At 42.0% G+C, this 22,555-nt stretch overlaps 1 protein-coding gene across 2 annotated transcripts in view; it reads right to left on the bottom strand.

The window, feature by feature from the left end:
- Positions 1-22,555, bottom strand: part of MMUT (methylmalonyl-CoA mutase) — a 37,101-nt gene that overhangs the window by 2,168 nt on the left and 12,378 nt on the right. For both annotated transcript variants that reach the window (XM_043510126.1, XM_038394987.2), the window contains 6 exons: positions 21,188-21,299; positions 16,630-16,745; positions 15,891-16,006; positions 5,693-5,824; positions 3,568-3,715; positions 3,276-3,443 (listed from right to left, as the gene is read on the bottom strand). In XM_043510126.1, coding sequence (XP_043366061.1) covers positions 3,276-3,443; positions 3,568-3,715; positions 5,693-5,824; positions 15,891-16,006; positions 16,630-16,745; positions 21,188-21,299 — 792 coding nt within the window. The remainder of the gene's footprint in view (positions 1-3,275; positions 3,444-3,567; positions 3,716-5,692; positions 5,825-15,890; positions 16,007-16,629; positions 16,746-21,187; positions 21,300-22,555) is intronic.

Below are 22,555 nucleotides of genomic sequence, written 5' to 3'. Positions count from 1 at the left end.
TGCAGTTCTGGTCTCCCATGTTTAAAAAGGATGAATTCAAACTGGAGCAGGTACAGAGAAGGGCTACTAGGATGATCCGAGGAATGGAAAACTTGTCTTATGAAAGGAGACTTAAGGAGCTTGGCTTGTTTAGCCTAACTAAAAGAAGGTTGAGGGGAGATATGATTGCTCTCTATAAATATATCAGAGGGATAAATACAGGAGAGGGAGAGGAATTATTTCAGCTCAGCACCAATGTGGACACAAGAACAAATGGGTATAAACTGGCCACCAGGAAGTTTAGACTTGAAATCAGACGAAGGTTTTTAACCATCAGAGGAGTGAAGTTTTGGAATAGCCTTCCAAGGGAAGCAGTGGGGGCAAAAGATCTATCTGGTTTTAAGATTCTACTCGATAAGTTTATGGAGGGGATGGTATGATGGGATAATGGGATTTTGGTAAGTAATTGATCTTTAAATATTCAGGGTAAATAGGCCAAATCCCCTGAGATGGGATATTAGATGGATGGGATCTGATTTATTATAGAAAACTCTTTCCTGGGTATCTGGCTGGTGAATCTTGCCCATGTGCTCAGGGTTTGGCTGATTGCCATGTTTGGGGTCGGGAGGGAGTTTTCCTCCAGGGCAGATTGGAGAGGCCCTGGAGGTTTTTTTGCCTACCTCTGTAGCATGGGGCATGGTTGACTGGAGGGAGGCTTCTCTGCTCCTTGCAGTTTTGAACCATGATTTGAGGACTTCAATAGCTCAGACATGGGTGAGGTTTTTCATAGGAGTGGGTGGGTGACATTCTGTGGCCTGCGCTGTGCAGGAGGTCGGACTAGATGATCAGAGTGGTCCCTTCTGACCTTAGTATCTATGAATCTATAAGACTATGGGCTGTGTATCTGTGTTAGTATAGTGCCTCACACAGTGGGGTCCTGGTCTGTGACCGGGGTTTGTATGTGCTATACACAATACAAATAATAATGTATTCTAAGACAGGATCTGACCTTTAATTAGCAAAGTGCTTTACATTCCTTTGCGAAGAAAGGCACTATAAACAAAATATTATTATTCTGAAGATTCCCCTCTACTCTTAGAATCATAGAATATCAGGGTTGGAAGGGACCTCAGGAGATCATCTAGTCCAACCCCCTGCTCAAAGCAGGACCAATCCCCAATTTTTGCCCCAGATCCCTAAATGGCCCCCTCAAGGATTGAACTCACAACCCTGCGTTTAGCAAGCCAATGCTCAAACCACTGAGCTATCCCTCCCCCCTAAAGCCATTTTCTATTTCATAGGCAACACACTAGATAGTTAAAAGTAAAACTGCTGTCACCTAGTGTAATACGAGATGCTCAGCTGCCCTTCCACCACATCGGTGGAGCTGCTGGCACTGGACTGAGCCACTTCTGCAGTGCAAGCCCCATTTCTGCATAACTAGTAACTGTGCAGCTTGTATCTTATGTCTGGCTAGCAGACAGTAGGCTGTGCATGTTCCACAAGAAAAAGGAGATTCCTTGTATGTCTGCAGGTGAAGAGAACCAGAATGGGACCTGGGGTGCCCAGTCCTAATACTGACATCCTGGGCATAAATTCTAGATTCCATCTCCAGTCTACAGATAGAGCCCAGGTCATCACCAGATGAAGTCAGGCAGGCTCTCCCACAGAGACTGGATGCTGCAGCAAGTCTGTCTACCCTCCTCCCGTGCAGCTGACATTCCCCAGGGCAAAGAATCCAACTGAAGCCAGTTATCCGGGGGAATTCTACCCACCACAGGACAAAGGGAGCAAACAAGATCAGTGGATTGTGCTAGAGCAGATTGGGAGTAGAATGTCCAGGGCTCAGCTCTCACACTGATGTGGGAAGTGAGGAGGGCTGGGAAGCTCCTTCTCCCAAACCTCAAAAGAGAAGACTCAGGAATTGGCTAAGACCAACCACAGGAGGGAAGGACTGGGAACCCTGTACTGTGCACCCTCTCGAGGAAGCCAGACATGGAGAACCGATCACCCCCAACTCTCAAAACAGGCAACGCCAAATCAAATTGCGACTAGTTTTAAAGGAGAAGCCGCTGAAGGGGAAAAAATAAAAAAAGGAAATGGGGTGTGGGAGAGAAAACATTACTGGAGTGGAAGGAAAACTGGTTAAGATGCAAGGCAATTAGGGAGGTGGAGAACCAACCCCCAGCTTTATTTCCCTATCGTGGCAGCTTTTTTGTTGCATTCACAGAAAAATACACCTCTGCAGATAGGCCCAAGGTGTGGGATGGAGTAAAGGGCACCATGGTGCCAAAGTGCAACAACTAAAAGAGAACATAACATTCATTTTGCACTCAGGGCTCATACCATGCAATAGGAGGGGCAGCCAGGGCTGTTCCCCCACCAGCTAACAGGGAGCTCGCTCACTTAGTAGATTGATTAGTTGTTTCTTCAGTTCACAAAAAGTAGGTTTGCCTAGCCAATGAGAAGTGATGCTCTTCAGTGAGACTGGCCAATCAGGGAAAGTGTTGCTATACAATGGGAAGTAACAGGCTGAATATATCATTCCTGCTTCTACTTGTAGTGCACGCAGTTTTGGAAAGAGACTCTTGCTCCTCCACCATGGCTTCTGGCTTATATACGAGTGAAGTACTGCTGCTTAGGAGGACTAAAGAATAGACCCATCTAGTGGAAACATTTGCACTTGGCAGTACACCAGCATCTGCTCCTACATGAGTCAGTCACGGAAAATGGAAACTACTATACACGGTTCATTTAACACCTGTGTCTGGTACGTGTAACTGTGGTGAACCTTTATTTTTTCTGAGCAGAACAAAGTTCCAAATCCTTTGGGGAGAACTGAGTTGGAGCATATCTCAAATATATAGTAAGCCCAGTTGCCCGATTTACAAAGTGCAACAGCTTTCAGTGCTGAACTGAATAATTCTAATTTTTATAAATTGGGAAACAATTGAAAAGTCCATATGAGAACAACCCCATGCTGCTAGTTTTTTTCTGAACAAAAGCAGCTTAATGCTTTATTCTGCCAGAGCATTGCAAGTTAAGCCAGAACAGTTATATGTGACAACCCAGGGCTTAACTTGCATGAAAATTGACATCAGCAACCTTTTTCTGTGACTAGCATGAAACTTGAAACTGACCCTAACGGACTCTTGTGTAGGAAAGCTTTCAGCATTGTAATTCCCCTATGATGTTAAGAGTGCATAGCAAATAGCTAACAAAACAGGGCAAGCTGAAACTGAGTGTTCTTATAACTGCAAGGTATATTTGTTCTGGAAACAGATGCTGAGCAGTACCTGAGGGGGGATGACACCTCCACACATGACAAGAATGTCAGGACGGCCAAGTGCATTCAGCTCTTTGATGAGTTCAGGAACAAGAGTTTTATGACCTGCAGCTAATGTGCTCACACCCACACAGTGCACATCAGCATCTACAGCCTGCTGGGCCACTTCACGGGGTGTCTAGAGTGAGAAATTAAACAACAAACAGCAATTCGTGCTAAAATGTCTTCTGAACAAGAACTGCAGGGAAAAAAAAAGGTGCATTCAAAATACACTTTAAGGGACAGATTCGATTAAATAATACCTGAAAGAGTGGGCCTATGTCCACATCAAAGCCAATGTCTGCAAATCCTGTAGCGATAACCTTAGCTCCTCTATCATGGCCATCTTGACCCATCTTGGCAACAAGAAGACGAGGTCTGCGCCCTTCACGCTCCATGAACTTGTTTACTCTATTTAAAAAAATACATTTTATTCTTCTACATCACTGTCATTCATTAAAAGAGTCTAAAAAAAAAAAAAAAAAAAAAAAGACAAGGTACTAGTGGCAACTCCTGCACCTTACACTACACTAGCAACCAACTTGGTTGGTTCATGCAGCATGCTCACCATTTTAGTATTTCACTTTGAATGGACAATGACAGGTTCCCTTTATAAAAGTGCTTTGAGTAATAAAATGTTGCTTAGTTTGCAGATTTGTTTTTTCATTCCCACCTCTGCTTTGCTGCCCTTAATGAAGCAAAAAATCTTGTACTATTTGGGGCACTGATGTATAAAGCACATCCAACTTTAAGCACAAGTAGTTTCATTGACTTCAAAAGTGCCTGAGTACCACACACACAATATAGACCTCAGTCCTAGAGAGTACAAGTGACGTGGCCTATAAACATGACTTTGTCCATCTATTACCACTGCAGTCTCTAAAGCATAAGGATGCTAATCCTTTTACTCTGCTCTGTTAATGTTAAACAGGAGTCATCATATTAATTCCACTAATAATGATGTGACAGATTTAGAGCAGCTCTGTAAAAATTTATGAATACTTCCGTTTTTTAAGCTGTTTGTTGCATGAATATATTGGTTTAGTTTAAGTGCGGGCTCCTTGGGAAAAAAACAAGCAGGAGGGGAAAGAATGGTTCAAGATAAGACATCCATCATCAATCAATTACTTAACTGTTGTTAAGAGACAATGACAGAACTGGAAAAGGCCAAGAACACAGGAGACCAAAAATACTCTGTCAGGTTTCAAAAGGAACACTCTCTCTCTCTCTCAAGACAAGGGGGGTATATGCTCAAGGGAACCAGGCTGAGAGACAGGCACCTGCTGGGGTTTCTGAAGAAGTTAAGCCTGTCTCAGTTACCACCATGGGATTGCTTGTTTTAAAATCCTGCTCTCTCTAATGCTGTTCCTCCTGAAGAGCAATGACTTTGGTTTTAAGAAGGCTGCTTTGTTCCTGGGCACCAACTATCCAAGGGAAGAACCGCAGGAGCTTGAACTCAGACCTGCAGGATAAGCACAGTGAATACACAGGGTACTGTAGTCCAGGGCTTGCTCTCAGAGTGGGAGACTTGTAAAGGCATGAGATCTGACACCTGAGGAGGAGCACTCACAGTCCATAAATGGGACAGAGGTGCCTCTATGCCTGCAACTGTGACAGATGTATAATACTCATGTTGTTCATGTACAGAAAAGATGAGCAGTAGGCAAGATACACAAGGAAGTACAGAAAAAGTGTAGCTGCATCTCGTTTAGAACATCCATTGAAAAACACAACACTACATGTAAATTCGTGCTTTTTTTTTTTTTTTGCCTTTAAAAAGAGATGCTTCCATCCAGCAGCAATACCTTCAAGTCATGCTGTGGAGATCACCAGCATGACCCAATCAGGAATTTCCTTTTTAGGAATCTTGCAACTCTTAAAGGTAAAGTGCAGAGTCTACAGCAGTTCTGAGTGAAGATCATCAATTCATATTACAGAAACACCTAATAGAGCACCTCAGTCACCTCACCTAAGATGCTAGCAACAAAGCCAGAAACTGGCAAAAAGACACAAATGGTATCTGTTTCTCAAAGACTGTAAAATTCTGCTCTTGGTGATATGAATGTGCAACTCCCACTGAGTTTAACTAAAGCTGCATGAAAGTATCCAAAGGCAGAATTTGGTCCTATAACATTATAGACATTATTGAGAGTGAATGTGGCTGCAAGGACAACCTGTAAAACCTGGTTTTTATGTTTAGTCATAAATATCAATTCCTGCATTGTTTTGCAAATATCAGAGTCCACTATTATGAAGCCTTCACGACATGCTGTCTCATTACATAGACTGCACCATCTAGGGATTCTAGAGGATCACACATGCAACACAAATGTCTAACATCAACTATGAGGTCATTTCCTCCTTCCTGACCCAGCAGCGAACTCTCACCTATTGATAGCATGAAGAATTTCATCGCTCTCCCCAAACTCCTGGCGGTAAGCTCCGCTGACCATTCGGTCACTGGCTCTGTGCTCCCCAAACACCTTCTTCATTGCCTCGGTTATTTCTCCAACAGTACATCTAAAATACACAGAGTTAAAATGTTAGTATCCTTAGGAGATTGAAATCAAAACAATGCAGAAATCCCCAGCAACAGCCTGATGATTTGTCAGAGTAGCAAATACAAAAACTACTAGAATAAAAAACCTTCACTGCTGTCAGGGCCATCCTTAGGATTTATGGGGCCCTACATAGTATTATTAAAATGGTGCCCCTATGCCGACAGCAGCCTGGGCTCTCAGCCCAGTCAGGAGGAGGGACGAGGCAGCAAAGGATAGTGAGATGCTCGGCCTGCTTCACGGTGGTGGAGAGTCACAGCTCCCCACAGACACTCCCGTATCCTCTCCCTCATGCAGAATGGGCATGCAAAAGATACCTAATTAAAACCACTAAACTTTGGAATAACCAAGGTCAGTCACAGGTTCTTCGATATGCCCCCAGTTTGTCAGACATTTATTTGCAAAAACTTTGTAGTAAGGGTGAGTCAGCTGTCTTGCTGAATACAACATTAAACATTATGGACTACATGATGCAGCTCTTCTCTGTTTTACATTTTCTTAATCAGTATTTCTAAGCTGATTTTATATTTTAAATGTACTCAAGCCTTTATAAAGTAATCATTTCAGATTACTACATATTTAACTCACTGAAACAAAGACATGAATTTTAAATTAATCAGTCACAGAGGTTTAGTGTGTTCATAACAACGTTCATTGCTTTTAGAAAGAGGGAACACTAATTTACTTTTATATGATCTCCATAACTATAGAAGTTTATGAAATTTCACCAACTTTAAAAAATATGTTTCCAAAGATTTTAGACATAACAAAGGATTTTATATCGTACTAAGGTACTGATTTTGCTGGAGGGTTCTCTTAAAATTAGTTCAGCAGATAGTCAGAAGTAAAGAAAGGGAAACTCTTTGGAAGCAAAGGGGGTGTTGTCCCTTTAATGGCTGTCTTCGGGGTGGGAGGGGGGATGAAGGGAGAAAGGGATGGACAGAAAGGACAGGAAGACTTTGGAAGCAAGGTTTTTCCCCCCTATAGTAATTAAAATTAAAATGTGTATTTTAGATAAAGGGGGTCTTTTGAAGGATTTATTTAAAAAAAACTATATGTCTGAAGATCCAAGCATTTAAGCTAAATATGATAGTGCATCTAAAAATCTATGCAAGGATTTTTTAGAGATGTGATTTTATAATTTTCACCAACTAACTAATGAAATATTTTTAAAGCAAATTTTAAACTAAGGTCCTGTAGATGAACATGTTCTGAGTAATTATTACAGTAATGCACAACTGCTTTTGTCAGTAAATTCAGAGACTGACCATATATACCTGGTTTCAGAGTAGCAGCCATGTTAGTCTATATTCGCAAAAAGAAAAGGAGTACCCGTGGCACCTTAGAGACTAACAAATTTATTAGAGCATAAGCTTTCGTGAGCTACAGCTCAAAAGGCTTTTTCCACCAAATGCATCCGATGAAGTGAGCTGTAGCTCACGAAAGCTTATGCTCTAATAAATTTGTTAGTCTCTAAGGTGCCACGGGTACTCCTTTTCTTTTTGCATATATACCTGGGCATTGGCAAATGCCTGTTAAATGGCTTCCCTACCACTTGAATAGCTCTTTAACAGTTTCAGTGTTGTGCTAAAGGGAAAGGAGGACTTGTGGCACCTTAGAGACTAACAAATTTATTTGAGCATAAGCTTTCGTGAACTACAGCTCACTTCATCGGATGTAAGAGTCAGGAGTAAGAGTCAGCTGGGAGCCTGCAGGAAGGGTCAGAACAGGGATAGGAAGAGGCGGTGCCCCAAATTTTCAGGTGCCCTACACAGCCGCATATTCTGCATATGCCTAAGGACAGCCCCAACTGCAGTCAGTCATTAGTGGCCATCTGAAGAAAGAACATTCTGAGGTCTGAGTAAAATATGTTACACTTGATGCACTCCGATGTTCTTCCCTGTACTATATCTTACTTGGCTACTAAGACTTTCACAAGCTGTATATATGTAAGTGGGGGAATAGTCCCGCTCTTGTGGGGAACTTTCCTGGCTTCTGCGCTACCCCGGTGAAGTGGGCTAGCGAAAGGATCTGAGTCCTCGCTCCCACTTCCTTTACCCAGAGGCCTCCCTGCCCTTGAGGACTCCCCTTCCACTCTCCTGTCTGGCAGTCCTCATAACCCCAACAAGGCTGGGCCCAGGATTCCTGGGGGGCTCGATCCCCAACCCTGCTGTCATCACCTAGGACAGGGGCGAGGGTGTTCCCACACCGGGGTACTCTCTCTGCACTGGGCACTTCTCTGACCCACTGACCATTACATAGAAGTTAAAGCAAATGCAAGTTATTTAATCAACAACTAAATTTTTAAAAAGAATAAGGAAAAATGGGAAAGGTTAAAGGAAACACAACAGCCTGCTCTGTGGCAGGGAACATCACAAACAGCGTCTCTGGAACGTCAGGGCAGTTCACAGTCTGTTCCTTGTAAGTCCCAGGCCTTCTTCTCAGGCCCTGGCTCTGCTGCAGGGATGCTGCGAATTGGACACTCGCTCTGGTGGTGGCCACATGCTCTCATGCTCTAAGTGGTAGGACCCTTCTTCCTGTGTCGCCCCCGCCCTGTCGGGATTACGATCCAAGCCTGGCCTGCAGAGCCTCTTGGCTGAGGCGTCTCCCTCTGCTGGGCCCGCTGCCCAGGGTCCCCCTCGGTCTCCCCCGCTGCTCACCACACCCAGCTCTGGACTGCTCCAGCTCCACCACTCTGTCTGCATTGCTGCTCTGCCTCCAGCTCCCTGGGCTGCTTCTCTGGCCCCTCTGCCTCTGGTTGCTGCAGCTCTGCTCCCAGGACAGGTCTGCTCTGCAGGCTGCTTCTGTGACTCTGCTCCCAGCACTGACCTGCCTCCTGGGCTGCTTTCCGGGCCCCTCTGGCTCTGGTTGCTGCAGCTCTGCTCCCAGGGCAAGTCTGCTCTCTCTGGGCTGGGCCTCTGGCTTTGGGGCTGCAGCTCTGCTCCCATGACAGGGTCTGCTCTCTCTGGGCTGCTTTTCTGGTCCCTCTGGATCTGGCACAGCTCTGCCCCCCAGCTTAGCTTGGGCCCCTGCTTTCTCCTTAGCTCGGCCCCACTCTGTCTGATCCAGGCAATTCCCGCTCTCATGGAGGACGGGACCTCCCTGGCCTCCTGACTCCCTGTTTAGCCTGCTCGCCCTGTCATTCAGCCTGACCTGGAGCATTGGCCTCTCCCCATTGTTCCTGGGGACTGTCAGTCTCAGGGGCCCAATTTCCCATAGACCCTTCCCCCTTTTAGTACTGGGAGTTGGCCAACCAAAACACCTCCACTGAATGTTAGTAAGGGGCAACAGTCCCCTTACATATATTTTACTGTCCTATACACTTTCTTCTACATATTGCTCAATTAATTGAGATGCAAGCCACAGCTTCCACAGGAAGAGCTGTTCAAACATGCAACTCTGATGCCTTCTATTTTATTCTGTTTTTTCTTCAGCCTCCAAGATTGTGCACCTTTTCCATCATACTTTATTTCTTGTTTTTCCAAATCTTCCGATTTCTCAATCAACAGCTGCTTTGTATGAGGACAACTCAGAAAAACAGTGCTGGTACAGAACAATGCTATTCTTAGTTTTTCTATATTATTAAACAGCAACATTTATATTTACTGCAGCACCTAAAAGCCACAATAAAGCTGGGGCCCATTGTGCTAGGTGCAGTATAAACACAATAAAGGACAGTTCTAGCCCCAATGGCTTACAATCTAGTATCTAGTGCAGAAGTGAGCTAACTGTGACCCGTGGACCGGCACCTCCTGCCCAGCCCTTGAGCTCCTGTCTGGGGAGGCTACCCTCCGGCCCCTACCCTGCTGTTCTCCATCCCCAACAGCCTCAGCTCGCTGTACTGCCAGCGCTCTGAGTGGTGGGGCTGCGAGCTCCTGCCGGGCAGCGCGGCTGTGAGCCGCTGGCCTGCCCCGGTGCTCTAGACTGCATGGCGGTGTGGCTGGCTCCATCTGTGCGGCGCAGGTGCCAATCCTGGTGCTCTGAGCGGCATGGTAAGGGGGCAGGGGAGGTTGGATAAGAGGCAGGAGATCCCAGGGGACAGGGAGCGGTTGGATGGGGCAGAGGTTCTGGGAGGGTAGTCAGGGGATGAGGAACAGGTGGGGCTGGATAGGTGTGGGAATCCCGTGGGGCCTGTCAGGGGACAGGGAGCGGGGGGTGGTGGATAGGGGACGGGGTGTGGATAGGGGTTGGGGAGTTCTGAGGGGGGCAGAAAGTGGGAGGGGGCGGAGGTCAGGCTGTTTGAAGAAGCACAGTCTTCCCTACTGGGCCCTCCATACAGTTTCAGAACCCCGATGTGGCCCTCAGGACAAAACTTTTGCCCATCCCTGATCTAGTGGAGTCCATCTTTCTGTGAAAAATTAGTTTCCCCTGCCCAAATTTACAGTACATAACCTGTGGTGATAGGACAATACTGTGCCCAAATTATAGTGGCACAGAAACCAATGGCAAGGGATTGACAGAAAGAAGCAAACTAATTAACAAGAGAAAGAAGCTCCTCTTCATAAGTTAAACAGCTCAGCTATAACCACCACCTCAGCAGTGCTCTGTGACCGTGCTAGAACAAGAAGTGAAACACAGGTTTGCATAATGGTGTGAAGTAGGTGAGTGGGCAAGCTAACAATTACGTATTTCAAAAATATATTCAGTGGCATATATTAGTATGTATTGAGATGAAAAGAGAAAGAGGGAAATAAAACACACACAAAGAAACGCATAGGACTTGTTGCAAACTTAGTCAAAGTAGAAAACAGACATCAAGCATGTTTCCAAAGCACAGTAATTATAATGCACAAATAAAGACAATATCCCATTCAATTACACTGTCTTTCTACCATCTGTGCTGTAATCTTTTCTCAATTCATCAATACATATATACCATTTGGCTGTAGTTAATCACATTTAATCCTTTGGACATGCAATTTTTGTACTATTACATTTAGCTACGAGGAATGCTCTTACTCAAAATTGTTTTTGTGATGTAGTTAAAGAGTAAATACCCTCTAAGTCTTAAAATAAAAAAAGTCAGAACAATCTGGATATCACTGCTTAATATCAGTTTAGACAAGCTGTAACTTCTCCTCCATATGCTTTTTCTATGAGATAGTCAGAGTTGGTTAGAGATGGCCAAAGTTCTAATGGGTATTATCTGTAATCCTAGCCATCACCTTCAGTCCCCAACTAAAACCTCCTCCGGCGCATCATCAAGGATCTACAACCTATCCTGAAGGATGATCCCTCACTCTCACAGATCTTGCGAGACAGGCCAGTCCCTGCTTACAGACAGCCCCCCAACCTGAAGCAACCAAACACACCACACAACAAAAACACTAACCCAGGAACCTATCCTTGCAACAAAGCCCGTTGCCAACTCTGTCACCTGCGCATCTTCCAATGTGATCTATGCCATCATGTACCAGCAATGCCCCTCTGCCATGTACATTGGCCAAACCAGACAGTCTCTACATAAAAGAATAAATGAACACAAATCAGACATCAAGAATTACAATATTCAAAAACCAGTTAGAGAGCACTTCAATCACCCTGGTCACTCGATTACAGACCTAAAAGTAGCAATACTACAACAAAAAAAACTTCAAAAACAGACTCCAATGAGAAACTGCTGAATTGGAATTAATTTGGAAACTGGACACCATTAAATTAGGCTTGAATAAAGACTGGGAGGGAATGGCAACATAAAACACAGCGGAACTACCAAGTCAATTTCACATATGTGCTGATGGATACTATAGATTAAGTATTTGTGGCTGTTTGATAGCCCATTGGCCTCAAATTTAGATGTGCATTTCTGATCAAACTCTGTGAGGCCAATGGATAGAAACAGATTTTTTGAAAAAAATCTGAATTTTCAGAACAAGTAAGTGTAGGGGTAAATTTTAATATGAAAGAAAGAGCCAACTAATCAGGATTTCTTTTTGAATGCACTAACAATTTACCACTAGATTGTCATTCTTAAATAGCTGCATAATTGGCATTAAAGCAGAACAGATTGAAACCTGGACTTCATGGTTTCAGAGTAAGATGCATGGAAAACTAAAGTAAATTGGTGAAATCACAAAGAAACAAGATTATTGTAAACTAGATTTGTTAAATCTGGAGAATGTACGATTAATGACATGTGACAGACTACATCTAGCAGGTCTGATGTGAGTTCATTTAAATAATTGATCTTGTTTATTTAAATTGGTACATTTCTATATCCTGAGTCATGCCACATGCAAAGTGTCTTTCTCCCTTTGTGTGATAATGAAGTACAGCACAAGGAGTTTTCATCTGCTAGCTCCAGAAAGGAAAATATTAACCCGTAGTACATAAGAAGTTGGTGTATTCAAGAGTTTGACTGGAAGAAAGTATAAGCATTGACAGTGAACCTTTTCAAAGATGAGAAGGAAGATGGGGAATAATTAATTCCATACTAAAGAGGTACATGAAGAGACAATGGTCTCACATTTGTACATTTCAGAGTTGGAAGAGAAATGCAATCACTTGACAGCGGTTTTATCAAGTGTTCTCATCAGACTCTCAAATATAAAGCTGGTCTTTGGGAGAACAAAAGTATACTCTCTATAAACTGAATGTGGATTGACCAACATATTGTTCTGGGACATGTTTCACACCTCTCTAGGATACTGACCTAAGACAACCTTTGAACTTTGGGCCAGACAAATTAAGTTTTTTGCTGAGCGATAGATAATATTTTCAATACTCTAACATATGGGTATTGCTTCTGAAGCAATATATTTGGCTATAGTTTAAAGCAGTTTTTGTCACTACCTTTATATTATGCTTTTCTCTGTTACTGCAGTTTATCAATAACAGCTGATTATACTTAAGAAATCTTTACTTGGCTTTGGACTTCTACTAATTGTGTCATTTACTAATACATACTTCTGAGTGAAGCTATATCTGACCTCGGGAGACAGATGGAAGTAACCAATGTCCTCACTATAAAGTCTGAGGAGGTTGTGATCAACCTCCAATTGTGAGGGCCCAGTTCATAATGTGGGGAGAATCAAATGACCTAGACAGACAGACACTGTTATAATGAACATGGACTCCAATCCTAGTCAAGTAGGTGGAACCTTGCACTCAGTCTTACACTGTTGAGTTAAAAACTACTGTTAGGTTTTGTTGCTCAAACCATATTCCTAGTAGGTCTAGTTAGTTATTTTGAAACTATTTCACACTAACAGAGCTCAGTTTTTACAAAACTTTCCATTACTTTGTAACTAAAATCCATTTAGTTTTGATTACTCAGATTCAAATGCAATATTAAATATTCATTTTATTTTCTTTTACTTCCACAATTTTAAATTCCGCTAAGAATCAAATCATCCCACATCCCTGTCAAATTTAATCTGAATGTTGAAAGGTAATTTACATAAAAATGTAGGCTCACCTAAAGCCCATCCAAGAACTGAAATCCCAGAGATAATTTAAATCATTTTGTTCATTTCACAGAATCAATATGTCATGTTCATAAAGGTCAACAAGAAAATGTCGATACACATTATTCATCCACATTTATTGCAATGCACCCATATCAAATAACTACTGGAAAATTAGCAAAATGGAGGAAGAGAGAAACAGTCATTTCAGTCATGCCTCAAGGCTTGTTACTTTGTTTTAGAAATTCAGGTTTCTTTGACAAGGATTGTGACTCATATTTGCATCCTACTGGACTATATTTATAACACCTGTCATTTCAATGGGTTCCAAACTGTTTAGAATGTAATCTGCTGCTTCTGCCAGGGTCAAAGGCGGGCATCTTCCTCCCTCCCCCTCTGCCCATCTCTGCAGGGGTGATCCTTTCCCTGCTGCTCCTGGGAATGTAGGTAGCTGGGTTCTCTCTTATTCTGCATTCCAACCATCTATTGCTCTGTTAGTTTAAACATTAAACTGGCCCTTGTGTCCAGAGGTCTCACTGGCTAATAGGAGCAGGATGTGACTCTACTGGACACTGATTGCTGGTTATTGGAAGGGTCCTGCAGTGCACCTACTGCCTATAGATAATCCTTAATTGCTCAAGGGTTCTCTCCATAACCTCTCAAAAGGCAGGGGACCCACATGGGGTTTGTTAATCAAAAGTAAGGATCTATAGTGATATGTTTACTAGTGGTACATTCATCTATTAGATGAAAAATTCCAAAATATTCTTCTGCACAGGCATTAAGTAGTGCCATAGATTAATAAGAGTCAATCTACTTTCCAGTAAACATTTGTCCACATTTCCATACTAGTCAGTGCAATTCTGTTCAACAGCACAGTGCTTACGGACAAGTATACTGCAGGACATAACAGAGCTACAGGGAACTAATTGGGGAATTATGATGATGACATTAACTCCGAGGTCCAATATTACCTTCCAGTTATGTTGCCAACTCCAAGAGTTGTGATGACATGCTTCAGAGGGAGTTGTGACAAGCTCTCCTCTTTTGAAAGGAGATCTGTTTCCACATATGGTTGTTGTGGATGAAGTAGTGGTAGAATCAGAGTGAAGATGGAAGGCTAAAGATCTGCTCTAAGGATGTGGAAAGGGAATTGAGTTTGATTTGCTCATTTTTGGCCCATCCACATTATTAAGGGGCACTTTTGACACTGACTGCATTAGAAACCTCCAGGAGCACATGCAGAGGACAAAAGGGAGACAGTCCAAAGACCAAAGCTCAGTTTGAAATAGCAACTAAGGGTATGTCTACACTGCAATAAAAGACTTGCAGTATGGCCGCAACTGGCCTGGGCTCATGTGACTCGAGCTGCTGGGCTGTAATATTGCAGTGTAGACATTTGGGCTAGGGCTGAAGCCTGGGCTCTGAGACCCCCATGAGGAGGAATGTTTTAGAGCCTGGGCTCCAGCCCGAACGTGTGCACTGCTATTTTTAGCCACAGAGTCCGAGCCCCACATGCCTGAGTCAGCTGACTCAGGCTCTGAGACTCAGCATGGTGGGGTTTTTTTTGTTTGTTTGTTTGTTTTTTTTTAAATCGCAGTGTAGACATAGCCTAAACCACTGTTAAGGTGGCTGAGATGAGAATGGTGAATGACTACAGAAGATGCTTTACTACTTGAGACAAAGACAGCAAGTGCTTTTGAATAAAGTAGATACAAGTTTTCTACATTAGTCAGAAATGTTTTCACACCAATTTATGGTGCAAGGAAGGAGGAAAAAACAGTGTGATAAAAATTTTTTTCTCCATCCCTTTTCACATCTCAGACACTTTTCATGCTCTCTGACCCATAAAACAGCAAAGCAGTACATCAAGGAAACCTGTTCATAGTCTGAAACTGATAAGAGCTTGAGCTGTAAACAGAATTTGTGTCAACAGCAACGTTTTAGGGGAAATTTTATTCCCAATATTGCCCTTGAAAATAAATTAAACATAGTTTTAAAGAGACTGAAAAAGTATTTGTATTTGGCTACCACCACCAAACCACAGCAAAGGGTATGCCCATCTGGACCTCTGAAACACACACCTTCATGTCAAGGATATTATCCTGCATAAAAAAATGTATCCCATTTAAAAGCCAAAAGGGTGTATCTATCTGTGACATATTTAATATGGCAACCTACATATCCAGGAATTATTGGAAAAGTTGAAAGAAATAAAGGGAATGGATGTGTCATTACACAAAGTAAAATTATTTCCCCATGTTTATTTTTTCCCCCTCCTGTTCCTCACAAGTTCTTGTCAACTGCTGGAAATGGCCCATCTTGATTATCACTACAAAAGGTTTTTTTTCCCCTCTCCTGCTGGTAATAGCTCACCTTAACTGATCACTCTCGTTATAGTGTGTATGTTAAAACCCATTGTTTCATGTTCTCTGCGTATATAAAATCTTCCTACTGTATTTTCCATTGCATGCATCTGATGAAGTGGGCTGTAGCCCTTGAAAGCTTATGCTCAAATAAATTTGTTAGTCTCTAAGGTGCCACAAGTACTCCTGTTCTTTTTATAAAAGGAAACAGTCAACTTTTAACATTGGTTATGTTTTCCAACTTTTCTTACCCTACCTTGTGCGTGCTGCTTCCACTGCCAGTGCCAATAGGTTGCCTTGACCTGTGGCAGCACATTCTGTTAGTGCAGTGAGACACTTCTGGGCTGCTGCTTCATCTCTGCTAGCTTTTACCTTAGATGAAGGAGAGAAAAATACGCTGTTTAAGTAAGCAACTATAAGGCAATCAGGAATTCCAATATGAGCCTGGTAAGGTTCCCTGGTCGAAGATGCCTATATTGGAATCAAATAAGAATACAGCTATCATCAGTATGTTGAAGGTCGCTACTCTATTGTTGAACCTCCTCGGTGCAGATACTACTAATTATACCAAACTGAATTTTTTCATCTTGACAAATATCCAGCAGAGGTCATGATCAGACCAAACTCATTTCTCTGTGTGTGAGGGAGGATTTGAACCCAAGCATCCAATGGTAAAAGGCTACATCATTTTCTTCTTGCTGGAAAGAGCCATGGTTTAATTTAAATTCAGTTTAATTTTTGTTTAATCTAACTAAATAAGGAGAATAACAATAAGCAAAATGCAAAGAACCTAGATTTCAGGAATCAGCCTGAGAGGAGAAACTGAAGTGCTACAGACAGTGTCTGTCTCTAAATTGCTGAGTTCAAGAACAGTTTGGCGCTCTTAAAAATTCTTTTTTTTTTTTTGGCAAATAGAAAATTCGCTGAAGAAAATTTCACACAGAGCTACTTAAAATACAACAAGAATTTGCATTTTCAAAAAAAGTATCACCTACCTTTTCAAGCTTCTCAATCTGCTTGGTTCGGACTGAACTGTTATCAATAGCCAAAACTTCAACTGTCTCTTCTTTTTCTAACTGGTACTTGTTTACTCCAACAATTACTTCAGAACCTGTTGATTTCCCATACAAAGATCAAGAATTTAGGCTATATTCAAAACTGCTGAGCTTTTTGGAAAGGTTACAGTATTTTATATAGCTAGGTAAGTAATTGTTTGAAGTTTTAAATGCAATACTATGTATTTTAGGCAGTCCTACCTTCCAAAGCATTTAAAACTTCTCTCTCAAGAAAGGATTTAAGTTTACACTTGTCACATTTTATTATGAAGATGATCAAATGTAAGAATATTTGACTTTGTGTTTTTATGCTGAAAAGTGTCATGTAAAAATGGCATGTTCTTTCTCCTTAAATCTACGTGCAGTCAGAATCATATCTACTTACTTTACTAAATATTTTTAATGACAGGAGCATCATATGTAAGACATGGGAGGTAACTGTTCCACTCTACTCAGCACTGGTGAGGTCCTAGCTGGAGTACAGGGTCTACTTTTGGGCATCACATTTTAAAAAAGGTGTGAACAAACTGGAGAGAGAGTCCAACAACAAAATGGAGGGCAAAAATGAGGAGGAAAAGTTGAAAGAACTGGGCATATTTAGTCTTAAAAAAAAAAAAGAAAAAAGAGAAGATTGAAGGGGGACCTAGTCACAATCTTAATAGGTAAATAGATACACAGACTATGCTCAGAGATTGTGCCACACACTCTCAGAGAAACTGCGAAACCACCTGATCAACATCCTCTACAGCAAACAGGGAAAGATTAACAATGAGCTCTCAAAACTGGATACTCTCATAAAAAAAACAACCTTCCACACAAACTTCCTCATGGATAGATTTTACAAAAACTAGACAAGCCATTTACAACACAAAATTTGCTTCTCTACAAAGGAAAAAGGACACTAAACTATCTAAACTGCTACATGCCACAAGGAGCCACAACAGTAGTTTCCTTAACCCACCCAGCAACATCGTTAATCTTTCCAGCTATACTCTTAGCCCGGCAAAAGAGTCTGTTCTATCTCGGGGCCTCTCCTTTTGTCCCTCCAGGCCCACGAACATGATACAGTTCTGTGGTGACCTAGAATCCTACTTTCGACGTCTCCGACTCAAAGAATATTTCCAGCACACCTCTGAACAACATACTAACCCACAGAATCCTTCCTATAAACACTACAAAAAGAAGGATTCTGCGTGGACTCCTCCTGAAGGTCGAAACAACAGACTGGACTTCCACATAGACTGCTTCCGTCAACGTGCATGGGCTGAAATTGTGGAAAAGCAGCATCACTTGCCCCATAACCTCAGCCGTGGTGAACACAATGCCATCAACAGCCTCAGGAACAACTCTGACATCATAATAAAAAAGGCTGACAAAGGATGTGCTGTCATCATCATGAATAAACTGGAATATGAACAAGAGGCTACTAGGCAGCTCTCTAACTCCACATTCTACAGGCCATTATCCTCTGATCCCACTGAGGATTACCAAAAGAAACTACACCATCTGCTTAAGAAATTCCCTGAAAAAGCACAGGAACAGATCTGTGCAGACACATGCCTAGATCCCTGACCAGGGGTATTCTATTTGCTACCCAAGAGCCATAAACCTGGAAATCCTGGACACTCCATCATCTCAGGCATTAGCACCCTAACAGCAGGATTGTCTGGCTATATGGACTCTCTGCTCAGGCTCTACACTCCCAGCACTCCCAGCTATCTTTGAGACACCACTGACTTCCTGAGGAAACCACAATCCATCGGTGATCTTCCAGAAAACACCATCATGGTCACTATGGGTGTAGAAGCCCTCTACACCAACATTCCACATAAAGATGGACTACAAGCTATCAGAAACAGTATCTCCGATGTCACGGCAAACCTGGTGGCTGACCTTTGTGACAGCCCCCCAACCTGAAGCAAATACTCACCAGCAACCACACACCACACAACAAAGACACTAACTTAGGAACCTATCCTTGCAACAAAGCTTGATGACAACTCTGTCCACATATTTATTCAAGTGACACCCTCAGGACCTAATCACATTAGCCACGCCATCAGGGGCTCATTCACATGCACATATACCAATGTGATATATGCTATCATGTGCCAGCAATGCTCCTCTGCCATGTACACTGGCCAAACCGGACAGTCTCTACACAAAAGAATAAATGGACACAAATCTGACATCAGGAATCATAACATTCAAAAATCGGTAGGAGAACACTTCATCCTCTCTGGTCACTCAGTAACAAACATAAAAGTGGCAATTTGGAACAGAAAAGCTTCAAAAACAGACCAACAAGAAACTGCTGAGCTTGAATTAATATGCAAACTAAATACCATTAACTTGGGTTCGAATAGAGACTGGGAGCGGCTGGGTCATTACACATATTGAATCTATTTCCCTAAGTTAAGTATCCTCACACCTTCTTGTCAACTGTCTAAATGGACCATCTTGATCATCACTACAAAAGTTTTTTTCTCCTGCTGATAATAGCTCATCTTAACTAATTAGCCTCTTACACTTTGTATGGCAACTTCCCTGTATGTGTGTGTATATATCTATCTATCTTCTTACTACATGTTCCATTCTATGCATCCAATGAAGTGGGCTGTAGCCCATGAAAGCTTATGCTCTAATAAATGTTAGTCTCTAAGGTGTCACAATTACTCCCGTTCTTTTTAATAGGTAAAGATTGTTGTAAAGCGGATGGTAATCAATTTTTCTCCAAGTCCACCGAGGGTAGGACAAGATGTAATCTGAGTTTGCAGCAAAAGAGATTTAGGATTTAGCTATTAGGAAAAACTTTCTAACTATAAAGGACAGTTAAGCACTGAACAGCTTACCTAGGTTTGTGAAGATATTGGAGGTGTTTAAGAACAGGTTAGACAAACCTTTGTCTGTCAGAGATGGTCTTGGTCTACTTAAACCCACTTCAGTGTGGGGAGATGCACTAGATGACCAGCACTATATTTCTATGATTCTATTAATTCAAATTGGTATTTGCAAAAAATGTGTGGCAATGCAAGGTCACAAGTTCACTACATCCTTCGCATGATGTTGCCAACTTCTATATCAGGGGTGGCCAAACTTACTGACCTTCCGAGCTTCACAGGACAGTCTTGAGAAGTTTGAGAGCCAAGGCGCACCCTGAGACCCCCCCCACTCCCCGCTGGACAGAAGCCCATACCCACCACCCTATTGCAAGGCAGAGGTCCCAAGGTCCCCCCACCACCCCAGTCTGGTAGGTGGAATATAGAAGGGGGGGCGGAGGAGAGGGACTCTGTGAGCTGCACTTTAATGGTAAAAGTTGGCCACCCCTGATCTATATACATCTTAAATTACTACTGAGCAGAAGTTCTCAGACTGTGGCCTACAGTGCATGTGAACATTTCTGGGGGTCCACAAGATTCCTATGTTTTGCCTGAAAAAGTTGTGCACTTATGGAGACACACATGATTTTTTAAAAATTGGAAAAAAGGATGGGGGGGACTGGATTGCTAAGTATGATGGGTGTGGAAACTTTCATCTCTAAATCGAAATCCTAGTCTTTGACAAATAATGTGAAGATGCTTTAAATCTCAGTTTCCTCAAAAACTACAATGTATGACCAAACAATTTAACATTCTATAAGAATGTTTAATTTAACATTCTATTTTTAGCTGACTGGGGTTTTATAACAGGTTGTGTTTCCAAAGTTGACTGACATTAACTGCCTCGCATTAACTAAAAGACTATAACCACCATTTAAAAATAAATTAATCTTTGGAGGGGAAAAAAAAAAAAAAAAAAAAAAAAAAAAAAAAAAGACAGAACCTCTGTTTGTTGTTCCTTACTACTCTGAATTAAAGATCTCCTTTAAATGTATTTTCCAAATAAAAGAGATCATATAATAAAGCTCCTTTACTTGGTGGTTTCTGTACCTTTTTTATTTTTTTAATATTTGAAATGAGATTACGAAAATGGAAAGTAGACATATACCAAAGGGCCGGATCTTCCTCCAATCCAAGTTAATGGGAGTTTGGCCATTGTTATAGGAGAACAAAAGTTGCTTAGAGCTCAGATAGAAATTTTGCCAGCCACATTCATTAATGACATCTGCTGGTGGTTATATTTTTACTTCAATAGCCATGATTTGAAGATACAATATTACAGAATTCAGGCAAGTTCATTGCTACTCATTGTAGGATATTCCTTCACCATGTGGTCTAAAGCTTTGTCTAACCTAGTTTTAAATGTGTCAAGCAATCTGGCTTTCACCACTTCCTGTGGGAGACTATTTCACAGTCTAATAGACCCTTCTCAGGAAGTTTTCACTGCTATTCAACCTACAATTTCTCATTTTATTAATTTAATTCCATTATCCCTAGTCTAAGAAGTGAAAAATTAATTAAAACACTGTTTAAAGCTCAGATCTCCAAACAAAACAAAAAAAAAACCCGTAACATTTTAAAACAGTATCTCCGGAGCTAAGTTCTCTCTCTGCCCTTACCAGAATCGATCCTGGCTTGTCGTCGGGCAGCACATTCTTCAATCCGGAGTTTGGGAATTCCCTCAGCTACAGCTTTGGCCATTCCACCCATTTCTTCAATCTCATTAATAAGCTAAGAAAGGTAACAAGAATAAATTAAGAGAATGGTTAGTAGTAAGATTCATGAAACCCACTTTTTATGGTCAGTATTATCTAAATCCTTATTAGTACGATTACCTAAAAGTCTCATGCTTTAAATTAATAATTTATTTTCTATCTATCTATATTTGTATAATTTAGCTTTCTTACTTTACACACAGAAAGAAAAAAGCGTATTAATGCAAATAAACAGATTTCCTGCTCCTTCACCTCTGCTCTTGAACAGTATACAATTTGAGTCCCACATCCTGCAACTAACTCCTCTTGGGCAGACATCCGCACCCATGCAGAGCCACACTGACTTTAACGGGGCTCTGTATGGAGTCCCATGATCCCCTCATGTGGAGACAGTTGCAGAATTAAGGCCTAACGCCTCAAACTTGCAAATGGTTATACTTATAACTTTACTCATGTGAGTAGTCCCCCTGACATCAGTAGAATTACTTATGCAAGTAAAGTTACTCATGTCCATGCTAGAATGACGGTTATTTGTATCATGTTATCTTCAAGGTCTTGCTCTGCTATTGCTGCAGGCTGTGCCCTACTGCTCCTCTCCCCACAGCTTTAGCTCCCACCCTGTAAACCCCCAACCTGTTACACACAGGGTGTTTAAGATGCTCTTCCACAATACGCCCCCTGAGGTTTTCTGGCAGGAAGTGTGTGGGGAGGGAAAGAGATGCTATACCAAAAACAGTTCTAATCCTTATAGTCTCAGGTAGATTGCTGCAATCTATAGACTGCAGCACCTTATTTGAAATTGTAGACGCTTAGGTGCAGACATGGGAGGAACATCTCACCTTCATTTCCCACTGAGTTTCCCTGGGAGATGCAAGCACCCAATCAGGATCCTATTAGAGGGCACCAAAAATCAGAAGTCTCCAGACTTAACAGGTCTGGCTCATTTGTCCAGCGTGGAAATATTTCCCTTTAGAATGTGTTAATTCCAAATATGTACTGTATTCTCCTAGGTCTTAACCTAGCAAACTCCTGTATTAGCAGGAGTGTTGTAAGCCAGACACGAGAAATAATGCTTCTGCTCTACCCTGTGCTGATTAGGCCCCAACTGGAGTATTGTGTCCAGTTCTGGGCGCCACATTTCAGGAAAGATGTGGACAAATTAGAGAAAGTCCAGGTAAGAGCAACAAAAATAATTAAAGGTCTAGAAAACATGACCCATGAGGGAAGATTGGAAAAACTGGATTTGTTTAGTCTGGAAAAGAGAAGACTGAG

The sequence above is a fragment of the Dermochelys coriacea genome, chromosome 3 (assembly GCF_009764565.3).
Source record: "Dermochelys coriacea isolate rDerCor1 chromosome 3, rDerCor1.pri.v4, whole genome shotgun sequence".
Taxonomy (NCBI): Eukaryota; Metazoa; Chordata; order Testudines; family Dermochelyidae; genus Dermochelys; species Dermochelys coriacea.
The sequence above is the reverse complement of the archived record's forward strand: the minus strand, read 5'-3'. Positions and strand labels throughout refer to the sequence as shown.